At 43.6% G+C, this 12,448-nt stretch overlaps 1 protein-coding gene across 1 annotated transcript in view; it reads right to left on the bottom strand.

The window, feature by feature from the left end:
* Window positions 1-2,924: 2,924 nt before the first annotated feature.
* Slc9a2 (solute carrier family 9 member A2) overlaps window positions 2,925-12,448 on the bottom strand; it is an 88,542-nt gene continuing 79,018 nt past the window's right edge. The window contains exons 8-12 of the mRNA XM_087898108.1: window positions 11,929-12,090; window positions 10,801-10,897; window positions 8,725-8,856; window positions 6,921-7,014; window positions 2,925-5,673 (exon numbers count right to left, since the gene is read on the bottom strand). Of these exons, the coding sequence (XP_087754234.1) occupies window positions 5,300-5,673; window positions 6,921-7,014; window positions 8,725-8,856; window positions 10,801-10,897; window positions 11,929-12,090 (859 nt within the window). The 3' untranslated portion in view covers window positions 2,925-5,299. The remainder of the gene's footprint in view (window positions 5,674-6,920; window positions 7,015-8,724; window positions 8,857-10,800; window positions 10,898-11,928; window positions 12,091-12,448) is intronic.

Here is a 12,448-nt window from a genome sequence, read left to right as displayed (position 1 = left end):
CAGCCCATGTGAGTGGTGCCATCCATGGGCTGGTGGTCCTGGGTGCTTTAAGAAAGTCGGCCCAGCAAGCCATGGGGTCCAAGCGAGGGGGCTGCAAGTCAGAAATCAGTGTTCCTCCATGGCCTCTGCGTCAGCTGCATCACCTGCTTCCTCTAGGTTCCTGCAGTGTTTGAGTTCCTGTCCTGACTTCCTTCAAGGATGAACAGTGATGTGGAAGTGTAAAGCAGATCCGTTCCTCCCCGACTTGCCTTACGTCAGGGTGCTTCCTCCCAGCAAGGGAGACAGAACAAAAGCACACAGAAAAGTGATAGAAGGTAAAAATTCTAGATTGCGATAATGGAAACATTGTGTTTTTATCAGTCGATTTAAACTATTATATCTTGATAAATAAAAATCCTTCTGTGCATACACTGAAGAAAAATGAATGCAATTAAAATGGAAGGTGACAATTGTAGACTTGGACAGAGCTAACCTTTCTTCAGGCTTGTCTCGGACTCACTACTGAATATCCTGAACACCCCTCCAGTCAAACGCTCATTCTAAGACCCCCAAAGGACATCTCTGGGATGAATGGTAGTGTCAAACCTCACATAGCCTGGTTTCTCCTAAACAGACACCCATTCACCTCCCCCTCCCCCACCCCCAACTGTTAGGTTTCCAGTTCGAGGTAGTAGAGCAAATGTAGCATGACCATCTTGATCCTGTTTCCCAGTTTCACCAACGGGTTTATTCTTTTGTCCTAAACTGAGAGCATCCCCCTTTGCACTTGCAGCAAGCACTTTATAGCTTCCCTTTGGCAGCTCGCAACTGCATCCTCAGTGCAGTGGGGCCTGGAAGAACACGAGCAGTGCAAGCAGTGCATTCTCAGCACCGTTGATGTCATAACCAAGACGGCTGCTAAGTCCCTAACGTACAGGTAGGTGCACAGGGACAAAGCGCAGAGCAGCCTAGGACAGGCTATCCATCACTCTACTCACATTGGCGTGCATGGCAAACTCATACGTTGCTAATTTCTAGGATTTTTCACGTAATGTTTTCTGGATCTTGGCCACAAATAACTGGAACTACTCAAAGAGAGGCTTCAGTTACATAAGGAAGGGACTACTATATTCCATTCTGGATTGTTGGGGTTTAAGGCCATTTGTTGTTTGGTGAAGTAGATTATTTAAATCTGTCTCAAATTTGCTTGTTGAAATAAAAACTGTGCGAAATGCCCAGGGTAAACCTGGTGTTGCCTAGGTCCTGTTGTGATTCTGCCACCCTCATGACCATTTATTCCTAAAGCCAATTTGTTCCTTGAAACTGATGTCCTAGTCTCTGCTTCAGAGCTAACATAAACAGTGCCAGTCAATGACATCACTGGCAAGGGTGACTGTTCTTGAGTCACCGTGAAAGTACCTCTACTGGACCCTCTCTTTGGAATGAAGTTTTGGATGTGGTTCGCACAGGCCCCTAGAGCACATATGTAGGACTGGTTCCATGTTTGCAGAGCTTACACATAAACATAAATTCCAGCTGAAAATAGGAAAGGACCCGTTGAAGCTGCACTAATGTGTGTTTATCTGCTTGGCAGCTAACACAGCTGTCCGCATGGATGTCTCTCTTACCGATCTCTGCAGTGGCTGACCCCTCTCCAGGCAAGTCAGTTTAGCGTGGAGTAGATGACACGTATACTCTCATATTTTATTAGATACATGTATAAAATCCTCAACAAATGAAACGATGATAAAACAACAAGCAGAGAAGATAAACAAAAGCCTAGGGCACGAGTTTGGTCATAATTGTTCCTTCTCAGCAAGGTGGGGGCCGTGTACCACCCACCTCTTCTATCGCTGTGCCCGTAGTTTCTGCATCCCCGGCTTCAACTCACTTGCTGTGGAAGATACAAAGAAAACAACAATTGGCTTGTTCATCCCGTCATCTCCCCCTCAGTGCTGCAGGGCACTACTGAAGGAGTGTGTGCATTTTAAGTATTCTGGGTCATCTCGAGATGTGTAAGTCTGCGGAGGATGTGCTTGGGTTCTGTGCAAACATTGTAATATCTTGTGTAAGTGACCAAAGCCTCTGCAGATTTTTATGTCCTCCAGGGTATCCCAGAATCCATGCTTTCATGGTGTCCAGGCTCAGCAGATAGTGTCAGCAGTCACTTCATCTGGACAAAGCCATATTTTTAATCATCCTTTAGAAATAAAGCCCAGTGTGCCCTTTGAAGTGGCACTAACGCTCCTGCTCTTGTCATTGCTGATAAAATGGCAGTTTTAACCCAAACAAATGCAAACTGTACTAAGACAACCCCTTGACCACACTTTTTATATAAATAAACACCCCCACTGCATATCAAAGAATGAATGAAATTCCATCTTAGACATTTGGAGGTATGTCCACAGAACACACACTTTTAAAGTAAAGTATTGGATTTGAGTGCCAAGTTCTCTTCACTTGCTGGCTATCTGAAAGCTTCAAGTCTTAGATTTCATGCCTAGGCAGTTCAAATATAATTTGTTACAATGATCAGGAGAACTCTCAGAATTCTCCAGGTCCTAGGGAACTGAGATTGGGTCAGGTGATGTATGGACAAAGGAAGTCACTTACTAAGGATGGAGGTGCTTTCTATACTTCAGAAATTTAAATTGTTATTCCACTTGAAGAGCTACATTTCTTGGTTTTTTTGTGTGTGTGTGTGTTTTTGTTTATTTGTTTGTTTTGAAACAGGGTTCCTCTGTATTAATGCCCTAGCTGTCCTGGAATTTTCTCTGTAGACCAGGCTAGCTTCAAACTCACAGAGATCCGCTAGTCCTTGCCTCCCAAGTGCTGAGATGAAGGTGTGCACCCCCGCCACCCCACAAATTTCATTTCTTCACTACCCTTTTTTTATGGTGCCTGGAATCAAGTAATTATCAAAATAAGAAAGTGCAGAGAAAGACTAACATCAAATTTATTTTATTGACTTTGTCATCAAACAAATTTCAAAAATTTAAACTGGTAATAATTAAGATAAATTACTTAGGTATTCCTTTTCTGAAATGTATACAATGTCGCTCAGATATTTTATGTGATGTTTTCTTTAGTGAAAGCTGATTTTGGTCTGATTATTTAGTCTGAAATGTCATAACATGCTATTTCATGTTTCTTCTTTCAGAATCAGAAATGTATTATTCTTTGTAATATTTATTCATATAGGAAACCAGTAAAAGTATTTGAAGGTGATTTTCAACTGAAAATAAACATTATAACATTTTTTGAGTTCTATTTCTATAGTAAAACCTAGCAAAACTTAAATTTCTTCTCAGAAGGAATACATGGTTTATAAAATATAGTCATTTAAAATAGAGATTTTTTTTTGGCACAGAGTTCTAAGCATGTGACTTTCTGGTTGTGTTTTATACAGCTTTCTATGGGTCTGTCTGGGGTAGCTGGGGACGGACATGCTCTAACTGTGCTTTCTTCCCCTGTCACGTGATGGCCTCGCCGTCTCTCAAGACAGGAACTCAAGAAAAACCATATTGATGAGGGCAGAGAGCCTGTCTGTCACACTTAGCATGTTCTTCCCCTCTGTCCTTGTTAATTTTTGTTGTCAACTTGAAATGGTGTAGAGTCACCTGGGAAGAAGGAATCACAACTGAAAGATTGCCTTGCCTGCGGCCCGCCATGTCTGAGAAGATTGTCATTACCGACGATGCTGTGGGACCCTCACCACCTCTAAGGTGGGTTTCACCCTGTATAAGGAGGTAAGCTAAGCATACGCCTGAAAGCCAGCCTGGAACCTCCCTCCATAGTCTCTGTTTCTGCTCTTGCCCAGACTTCCCTGAGTGATGGACTGCGACCCGGAAGTATAAGATGAAAATAACCCCTTTCCTCCTCTGCCTTGCTCTTTGGTCAGAGTGTTTTGCCGCAGCCACAGCAAAGCAGAGGAGGACCCCTTCCACGTGGCTTTGTGACCCTGGCTGTGGCCAAAGGGACTCTAGTAAAAGCTAGAGTAGTGGCTTCCTTCAAAATGGAAACTCGGGAAAGTGTGAAAGAATAACTGTCCCGAAAACAAATGACAAGTCAATAAATCTACAGCTTAAAAAAAAACATTGATTTAAATATGAATCTTTAATGATTGTGTCCCACTGTTTCTCTCTGCCATACTCCTAGAAACTACTCCAGAGAATAGAAAGACAAATCTGCATCACTACATCATTGGAAGGTGAAGAGGTAACCAATCACAGACTAGTGCAAAGAGTGGGATTTCTCTCCAAAGTGCTTCCTCCTCCAAAGTCAAAGCCTGAAGACTCTCCAGTTCCTTTGACATTGGAAGACGGTTTGTGGAAGTTTTCGCCCTTCCCAGCTTGGAGCTCTGGATGCCCTACAGGACAGTTTTACTAAAGTAGGCGGTCATGGATGCTTATGAACGGAGCCACCTCCCCTCTTCTCCCAGTATCACACACTCTAACACCCACGGGCAGTAGTTGCTTCCCCGCCTCCCGACTAGCCACGGGAGGTCCTGCCAGACAGGACAACCCAAAACTCCCACCAAGTCTATAAACACTCTGAAAATGATTTTGCTCATGCAAATCTTTCTTTCTGTACCTAGAAGAAGAAGGGGAGGTGGAGACAATATGTTACTCCAAAGCCGTGGTACACACAGGAACAGTGTTAGAGCTGTCTGAACCTCATCGTTTCTGAGTCGTGCAGGGACTTGCTGCCTACACTCTGGAAAGCTATGCCATTTCATCTGCCTACCATTCCAACCAGTGTGCCGCCCCTGCTGCACACGGAGGTCTCTGCTACGGGCACTGCTGTCCATCAGCTCAGGATGGGAAAGGTGGGCGCTGGAGCGTAGGCCCCACCTCTAGCAGCTGACCTTCACCCCTCTTGGAAAGATGGTCTCACCACTTTTAGCGCCATCCCCTTAAAAAAAAGGTCACTACAGATAAACATATTTTTTTCATAAATAAAAACTGAGGCATATTTGTAATATATTAAAATTTTCACCAACAAAGGTGTGTTAAAATCTTCAAGTTCTGTCATTCAAGTTCAATAAAGGCACACATATTTTTTTTTTTCCTTCAGGTCTGCAAAGAATACATTTCCTAGTCATAAGTCACAAAAGTCATTTTGTGGGACTTCCTTCCTTTGACTTTCCTCTTCTTGGGATAGATAAGTGCTCTTCCTGTGGTATCAGTGGCTTGGCTCTGCCACCCAAAGGATGTTTCTAGAGAGAGGGCTTTACGTGGATTCCACAGTAGATCAGATTTGAGTAACAAGCCTCAGCCCTGCTAGCTCATTCATCCCAAGTCTGCTTTGGCTTTTCCCATCATGGCTTCTCACTGCCGAAGCGGCCTTTCCTGTTCCCGGGTTCAGAAGCCCGTCGCACCAGCCTCGGTGGGGGCTTGGGTGGAACATCTTCAGTCAGACTGTCTTCCCTGCCCCGGCCGCACTGTTGGTCTTTGGAGAGCAGTGGCTCTCTCAGTACCCCTGGTGTCTGGGTGCCCCCCTCTTTACTGCGGGGTGCTGGAGGGGTGCTGGCCTGCACTCGCGCAGAGCCCACGTCCACCTCGTTCTTCCACTCCATTTTGTAGGCCTGGGAGGCTTTCTTTGAGAACTGATCCGGCAAAAAGCGCCTGGAGCGAGGTTGCAAATTGAGCACGGTGGTCCCGGGATCCGTGTCTGAGTCGCTGCTGTTGCCGTCTGCCACAGAACAGAAGAGCAGTATGGGTAAGCAGGGCATAATAGAAATATTATGTACACTTCAGAGCGAACTCCCAGTGAGTCCCTTCCCCTCCTGGGGGTCCTGGAGAAAGGGAAGCCAGAAAGCTCACTCTAACTGCAGCTGAGTGGCCTTGAGCGTCTATGTCACAAGAGTGCGCCCATGCTAATTCTTAAGCCCGTACTTTAACTGCTAAATGCGTTTGCCCGCTGACTCCATCTCATTCCCCTACATTTACAGTGAGGTTAAAGGTCCAACAGACATTAGCAAGTAAGAATCAGGGCGGGAATTCAATCGGAGAAGCTCGGGCTCTGCCCTCAGCTGCCCCCAGGATCCCCTCCAGAGGGCTCAGCTCTGCCTCTGGCACTGGCAAGCAAACTAACAGAATTTTCCGCTATTTTGAGTCATCCCTTCCGGAATTTCACACGGAACTTCACTAATTTGCTTTCCATGTCCACAGCATGGACCAAAGCATCCATGTAAATTTCCTAAGTCAAGGAAAGAAGTGTGATTAGACCCTCGAGAGAGGTGTGGGTGCTAGAGATCATGGGAGGACCAAGGATGGGACACATCCCTGTCTTCTAGCTGGCATCATTAGAATTGCATGTTTCTCTGGACACACAGTGGTGACAAGACCGACAGTCACTAAAAGTGACTATCTTGGCTTCCGTCTCCAGTGCTTGCAGTTTCTCACTCCTTCCTCTGTTGCCAGCAGCAGCCTGTAGACTGTCTTCAGCTTGATGAGTCCAACAAACAGACAAGGGAGATTGCAAAGGGGGTTAAACTGTTGTTAGATTACATATTTTAATAAAACCAACCCTAATGTCATTCTGGGATTTACAGAAAAGAGTCTGAAGATTACCATCAAACAAAGAAATAACATCTATGGTCTGTGATAGGAAAATTCATTAGCATTACTGTACAAGTGTAAATGTTTATACATCTTCAGATTTACCACCTTTTATTTGCAGCTTAACAGGTGCGCAGTAAAAGGATTTGCCTTTGCTGTCCTTCGGGGGTCATTGTGAAAAACAAGTGATTGGATTAGTTATAACATGCATAGAGATCCATTCAACAAGGTCACGATGCTAAGAAAGGGGAGCCTGATGCTACTTGAGGTTCACAAGTGACTGAGCTCATCCTCAATGAAGAAAACGGGAATGTTTTGTCTTGTAAGCATTAGCAAACAGACTGAAAACAGCCTTTCTGCTTCAGGCAGAGTCATTACCTTCACTTGAGATCTTCTTCTTCTTTTTCTGGAGTGTCTCTGGAAGCTTTGTATTTTTAGGTAAGGATAAATACCGGGAGGTTGAAGTGGAAGCCTGTGAAAGAAATAGAAAACAACATTCAGATGACAGAAATGTCACTTACTGCGCATTAGAAGCTAAACTTGGTGACAAAACTCGATTTTTAAAATAGGATTTTAGTCCTTCATTCCAAAGTTACTTTTTCAGATACCATAACCATCCTGCTTCAACAACCAAATGCCTTCCACACCCAATGGCCAATCAATAGGAAGGAAAGAAATAGGTGGGGCCATTAGGAAGGTATGAAAGCCACTCGCTCTTAAAGAAAACTGACATCCTTGTCTATAGAAGGATGTTATTCATAAGGAAGATGTGGGATATCTGGGGAAGGGGAGACATTAACATGTGGTAATTTAAGTTTCATTTATTTCAATTAATCTTAAAATGAAGGGATAGCAAAGTGTTGCAAAATCAAGTTACTAAGATTCTGAACATCTGTCTTTAGTTTCTAGAATTACTTTTTAACAGTAACTGCTGCATATCACACATAGAAAAACCTTCTCCTGTTTGTATACTTCTGATGTTTCAACCCAGAATTTTACTGAAAATAGGAATCTGTCATGTTATATCGTCAATGACTGTGTCATTCATTGTCAATGACTTCCTTTATCTGTTGAGAAGTCCCTGCCCAGCTGGACTTTGGGGCAAACTGCACTGTGAATGCTCACCTCCCCTGGCACTCCCGGCTTCTTGTATCACTAAGGAAGGTAATACTTTCCTGACATCAGCAGTTTGGACGCTGGTATCTATTCTTGGATGGATCAAATGTAATAATGGGCCGCATGATGGTCAAAGGCCAAGGGAGTGTGCGGCAGTGTGCTCGGGAGCTTGTTGCCTAGAGACAGGGCTGCTTGCCTAGTCTGTACACACACGATGTTCGCACCACAAAGCCACTCAGCAACATGTCCTCAGAATGGATCTCAGTGGTCTACACAAGTGGTCTGCTGTATCATTATCTATACAAAATTCTCATTATCCATACAGAACTGGGTCCAGCCATTCTGATTAAAATTATGTTTTGATTATGCCTGCCAGCTTCCTTCTTTGGCTTTTAAAAGATCTATTTTCTTTTCTCCAAAGCACTTACTGCTTTCATGTATAACTATATATATATATATATATATATATATATATATATAACTATATATAAATATATATTCGATTGCTGGTGGTTTACCTCTCTTCTAGCATAAGAATCTAAGAATCTTAGGCACAGGAATCTGTTCACTTTATTCTCCAATGAATTCCATGTGTCTAATACTGGCAAGGATATAAAATAAGTAGAGTGATATAGGCCTATAGATCCTGCACATCAGAGGTAGAGTCAGGAGGATCGGGAGTTCAAAAGCGTCCTTGGCTATATAGTGAACTCAAGGCCAGCATGGGTTACATAAGATTTGAGTAAATGAAACAAAAACGAAAACAAATAATATAAAAGGAACGAACTATCATTTGTATTTTTTTGAATGTACGTTTCACTCTATTGCCTAGGCTGGCCTCTAACAGTTCTCCTGCTTCGGCCTTTCAAGTCGTTGGGGCTAGAGGAGCTCAACTCTATGCATGGTAAAAAATGACTTTATTATTTATCCCAGCCCCGGGCATCTGGGAATTGGCCCTCAGCAGCCATTCGACCAGCAGAGCCAAAGTTCCTTCCTGTCAGCTGGTCAGTGGAACAGCTGAGGACTCTGCCCTTGGAATCTTGGTGCTTCTGGAGGCAACACTTGCCCTGCGCTCGCGGTTTAAGCTGTTGTCCTTCCTGAGGCTCTCCCGGAGGCTGTGCCGTCTGCGGATCAGGATCTCCTTGGCCTGCCTCTCGCTCGTGTCTGCCGTCAGGTTGTGTCTGTTATACGATAGCGTCTGAAATGACAACGCGCACAGGACATTTTTACCACGCAATCCACCATTTCTCCTCAACTTCAAGCTTCCCTTTTCTTTGGGCTTACGTCCCTGCAGTCAGTTTCCCTGTGGAACAAGACCAAAATGAAAATCCAGAATCCCCAAGGCGTAACACTCAGAGTTTGAAAGAATTTTTTTTCCTGGAAATCAGTGAGTACGTTTTGTCTTCATTGAAGAGTGTGAACCTTGTGGATTCGAAAAGTACGAAAAGTAATTAACTTCATGAATACCTTGGCCGCTTTCTATGTATCCAGCCATGATTAATAGGAAAACAAGGATCATTTTCAAATACAATCTGTACTGAGTAGAGAGACAGATTGACGATATGTGTCATGCTGACACTTGGTGGCACCACATCCTCAGACTAATAGCAGGGCTGTCATTATGAGATGTTCTGTCGCCACCAGGAAGCTGTCACCTCTAAATGAAGGCTACCCAGCTCATACCACATACAACAGAATCAGTACTTGAGTTCACTTTCTCATAGAATTGGCATGGATGTCTTGGAAACATTCAATGTCCCGAAATACAAGAGGTCTTGCAGGCCAATGGAGAGGTGACATGGTAGAGATTCCACTTCTGTCTCCAGAAGTTTCCTATCTAGCTGGACATCTGCATCTAATAAAACCATAATAAAGCAAATGCTCGATTAGCTGTACTGCATCAACCCCACGTGTTATCTGATCTAGACCAGGGCTGGGAGAGTACGATGGTTCTTGGCAAGAACTTAAATATGGGAAGCTATGGGCCAGCTAACAGGAAGCAGGGGCTGGCTCTAAGTGAAGAGAAACAGTCCACACTACGCAGGCCATGGCCTGAGGACAGAGCCCGCGGTTCCATGAAAGTCTGGAGTGAGTGGAGTGAGTGAATGGACTGAATGCGGGATAGTGTTGGATGAAGTGCGGCTCGGTAGTAGGGGGGTCCCAAACTGTGTGGAAACAACCGTTGCTTCGTTTCATTCTAAAGAGAAGCCTGCTGCCCTTGAAAGAGCTTTTGAGAAATGGGCAGAATAACATGGATGAAATAGTGGCAGCCTGAAGGAATGCCCGCTAAGTCTACAGGTGTAAACTCTAAAGAAATGAGGATGATCTCTGCCAAGCTGAGTGTGCCTCAGTTTCTTCATCTGTGAAATGGAGACAACAATAGCGCCTAGCACATGAGGGGTTAAAGGAGTCAAGAAAAATAGTGTGCTAAATGACACTTGGAAAATGGTAAGACCCTGAGATCATTAGCATGTCATTAACATATGTTTTGAATGTCATTAGAATAGGTTATTAACAATGGGAAAACAGTGAAAGAAAGGACTCTGAAAATATGAAGAAAGAAATCGTAGCACTTTATGAAAACAGAGTTGTTATATTTACAGTCTAAGCTATAAAACTTTTTGAAAAATTCTGTATTTTGTTATCTATATGTGTGTGTCTGTGTGGGCATTTGTGCACGTGTGCAGATGCCCCGGAGGCACTGGATTCCTCTGGAGCTGGAGTTACAGATGTTTGGGGGCCGCCCTACATGGGGGTTGGAAATAGAGGTCAGGTCCTTCTGGAAGAGCAGAAGGAGCTGCCAAGCTATGACCTCAGCCCTATAAAGTACGTTCAGATCTAAAAACAGTCAGATCATAACTGGCCTGCACATCAGTCCTTATCTCTTAAACTTAAGCACCCGAGCCCCCTTTGATTCCTCAGCTGAGGTGTCTGGGAGAAGTTAGGAAGTCTCCAGGATGGGACACCTGGAGAGGGTCTGAGAGAACAAGAGAGGATGCCCCATGTGGTCCTCACAGTGCGGGGGGGGGCGGTGCTGTGGAGGGGCAGGTGTACTACAAAGATAACCATTTACAGGACCCCGCTGGGAAGCATATTTTCAGCCAAAACGAAGTGTGTACTTTGGTGCATAACTTTTTCCTACCCGCTGCCGGATTTGATAGAGGTTCCTTGACAGTATATCCCTAATTTCATCCATCTCGCCGGGTGTGAGCTTCCTTATTTTCTCTTCACGGCAATCGCTGTAGAAGTTTAAGAGGGAAAGGTATTTTACCTTTAGAAGTGTTTCAGAATCATTGAATTTCTTCTTTGGTGTTAGAACATCATTCAGAGTAAGATTATAGTTTAAAAAAGGAGCTATTAGGAATTGCTCAATATTTTCAAATATTCTAATTTTTTTTAAATACTCAGTCTTAGAATAATTAAGTTTCTGAAACTTATTTCCACGGTAAAATCATTACTGCTAAGTTTAACTGTGCATGAGTTTCCACAGAGTCGACTATTACATCATGTTCCCATAACCACAGTGTCTTGTGGTGACCTTGGCCCCAGTACCCTGTGACTGCAGGTGTGTGTTACCACAGCCAGCATCTCGTGTGATTAGTTTTAAGAAGAAGGACTCATGGTGTTATCAGTTCCGTTATTGCTAGCAAAAAGTAATGCAGAAGCGGTCATTCCAGTAGAAATTTAGTTAGCTATATTTTATTGAGCCTCGTCACCACGAATTATGAATTGAGTTCTCATGGAGTAACACCCGGGCCTCTATAGTCTTTCATACTCCTGACGTGTTTCCAGTGTGCAACCAGAGTTGGTGTCTGTTCTCTCCAAGCCTAAGTCCACTACTGTGATTGGTCAATAAGGAATCAGCTGTATGCTGTGTATACACACAGTAGCCAACTTAACATGTGTGGAAAACATTCCATGTGACCTGGCTGAGAGAATTTTAACTCACTTTCAACCAGTACTGAACTTCCAAGGCTAATTTGACAAAGGCAGGGGGATCCTAACCATGAATGTAAATTTGGACTTGGCATTCTCAGTATAGCACAGCATACGGCATGACGTGACATAAAACATGACACATGTACACCCAGAGCTGTCTTCCAACCAGAATCTCAATCTGTTCTGGGATCTCAAGTCACCACCCGAGGACTTACATCAGCAGTACTATTATTACCGTCCTAATAATACTGCTACTATTACAGGTTTCAAAACTGCACCAACGCCTACTTATTGATAGGGTATTAGCGTCACTCTGCAAAGCGATACTCACTTAAGAGATGCAAATGAGGGCACGGTGCTTATCATGCCCGTCTCCGCCATCTCGATGGCGTGTTTTATCTCTAGCTTTTTATATAAAGACACGATGCTAGACTTGGGTTGGTTTTCCCGAATCAGGAGCTTCCGAAGGTATTTGTCATCAAATTTCTTAAACCTATAAATAAGTAAAGATAGAATTTGAATCAACGAGTACCTCATTGAATAAGAAAAGTACTCCTGAGTAAAAACATGGAAAATTGAGCTGGTCTTATCATGTGTATATTTTTATATATGCTTTTGTCTGTTCGAATATATATATATATGTATATATATATATATATTGTAACTAACAAGTGTCCAAATGCTGTATGCCATGTATTCAAACTGAACCAATCTTCCTAGCCCTCCCCCAACCTCCTCCAAGGTTAAAATCTTCAGCATCCTGTGTAATATTTCTCCTCTGTATTTCATGTCATGGGCTGATGTGTCCCAGCAAACGGGACCCTTCTGTTGAGGTCCTGATTCTTAGCACA

The sequence above is a fragment of the Myodes glareolus genome, chromosome 18, assembly GCF_982192425.1.
Source record: "Myodes glareolus chromosome 18, mMyoGla1.1, whole genome shotgun sequence".
Taxonomy (NCBI): Eukaryota; Metazoa; Chordata; class Mammalia; order Rodentia; family Cricetidae; genus Myodes; species Myodes glareolus.
Note: the sequence above shows the minus strand (reverse complement) of the source record. Positions and strands in the feature narration are given on the sequence as shown.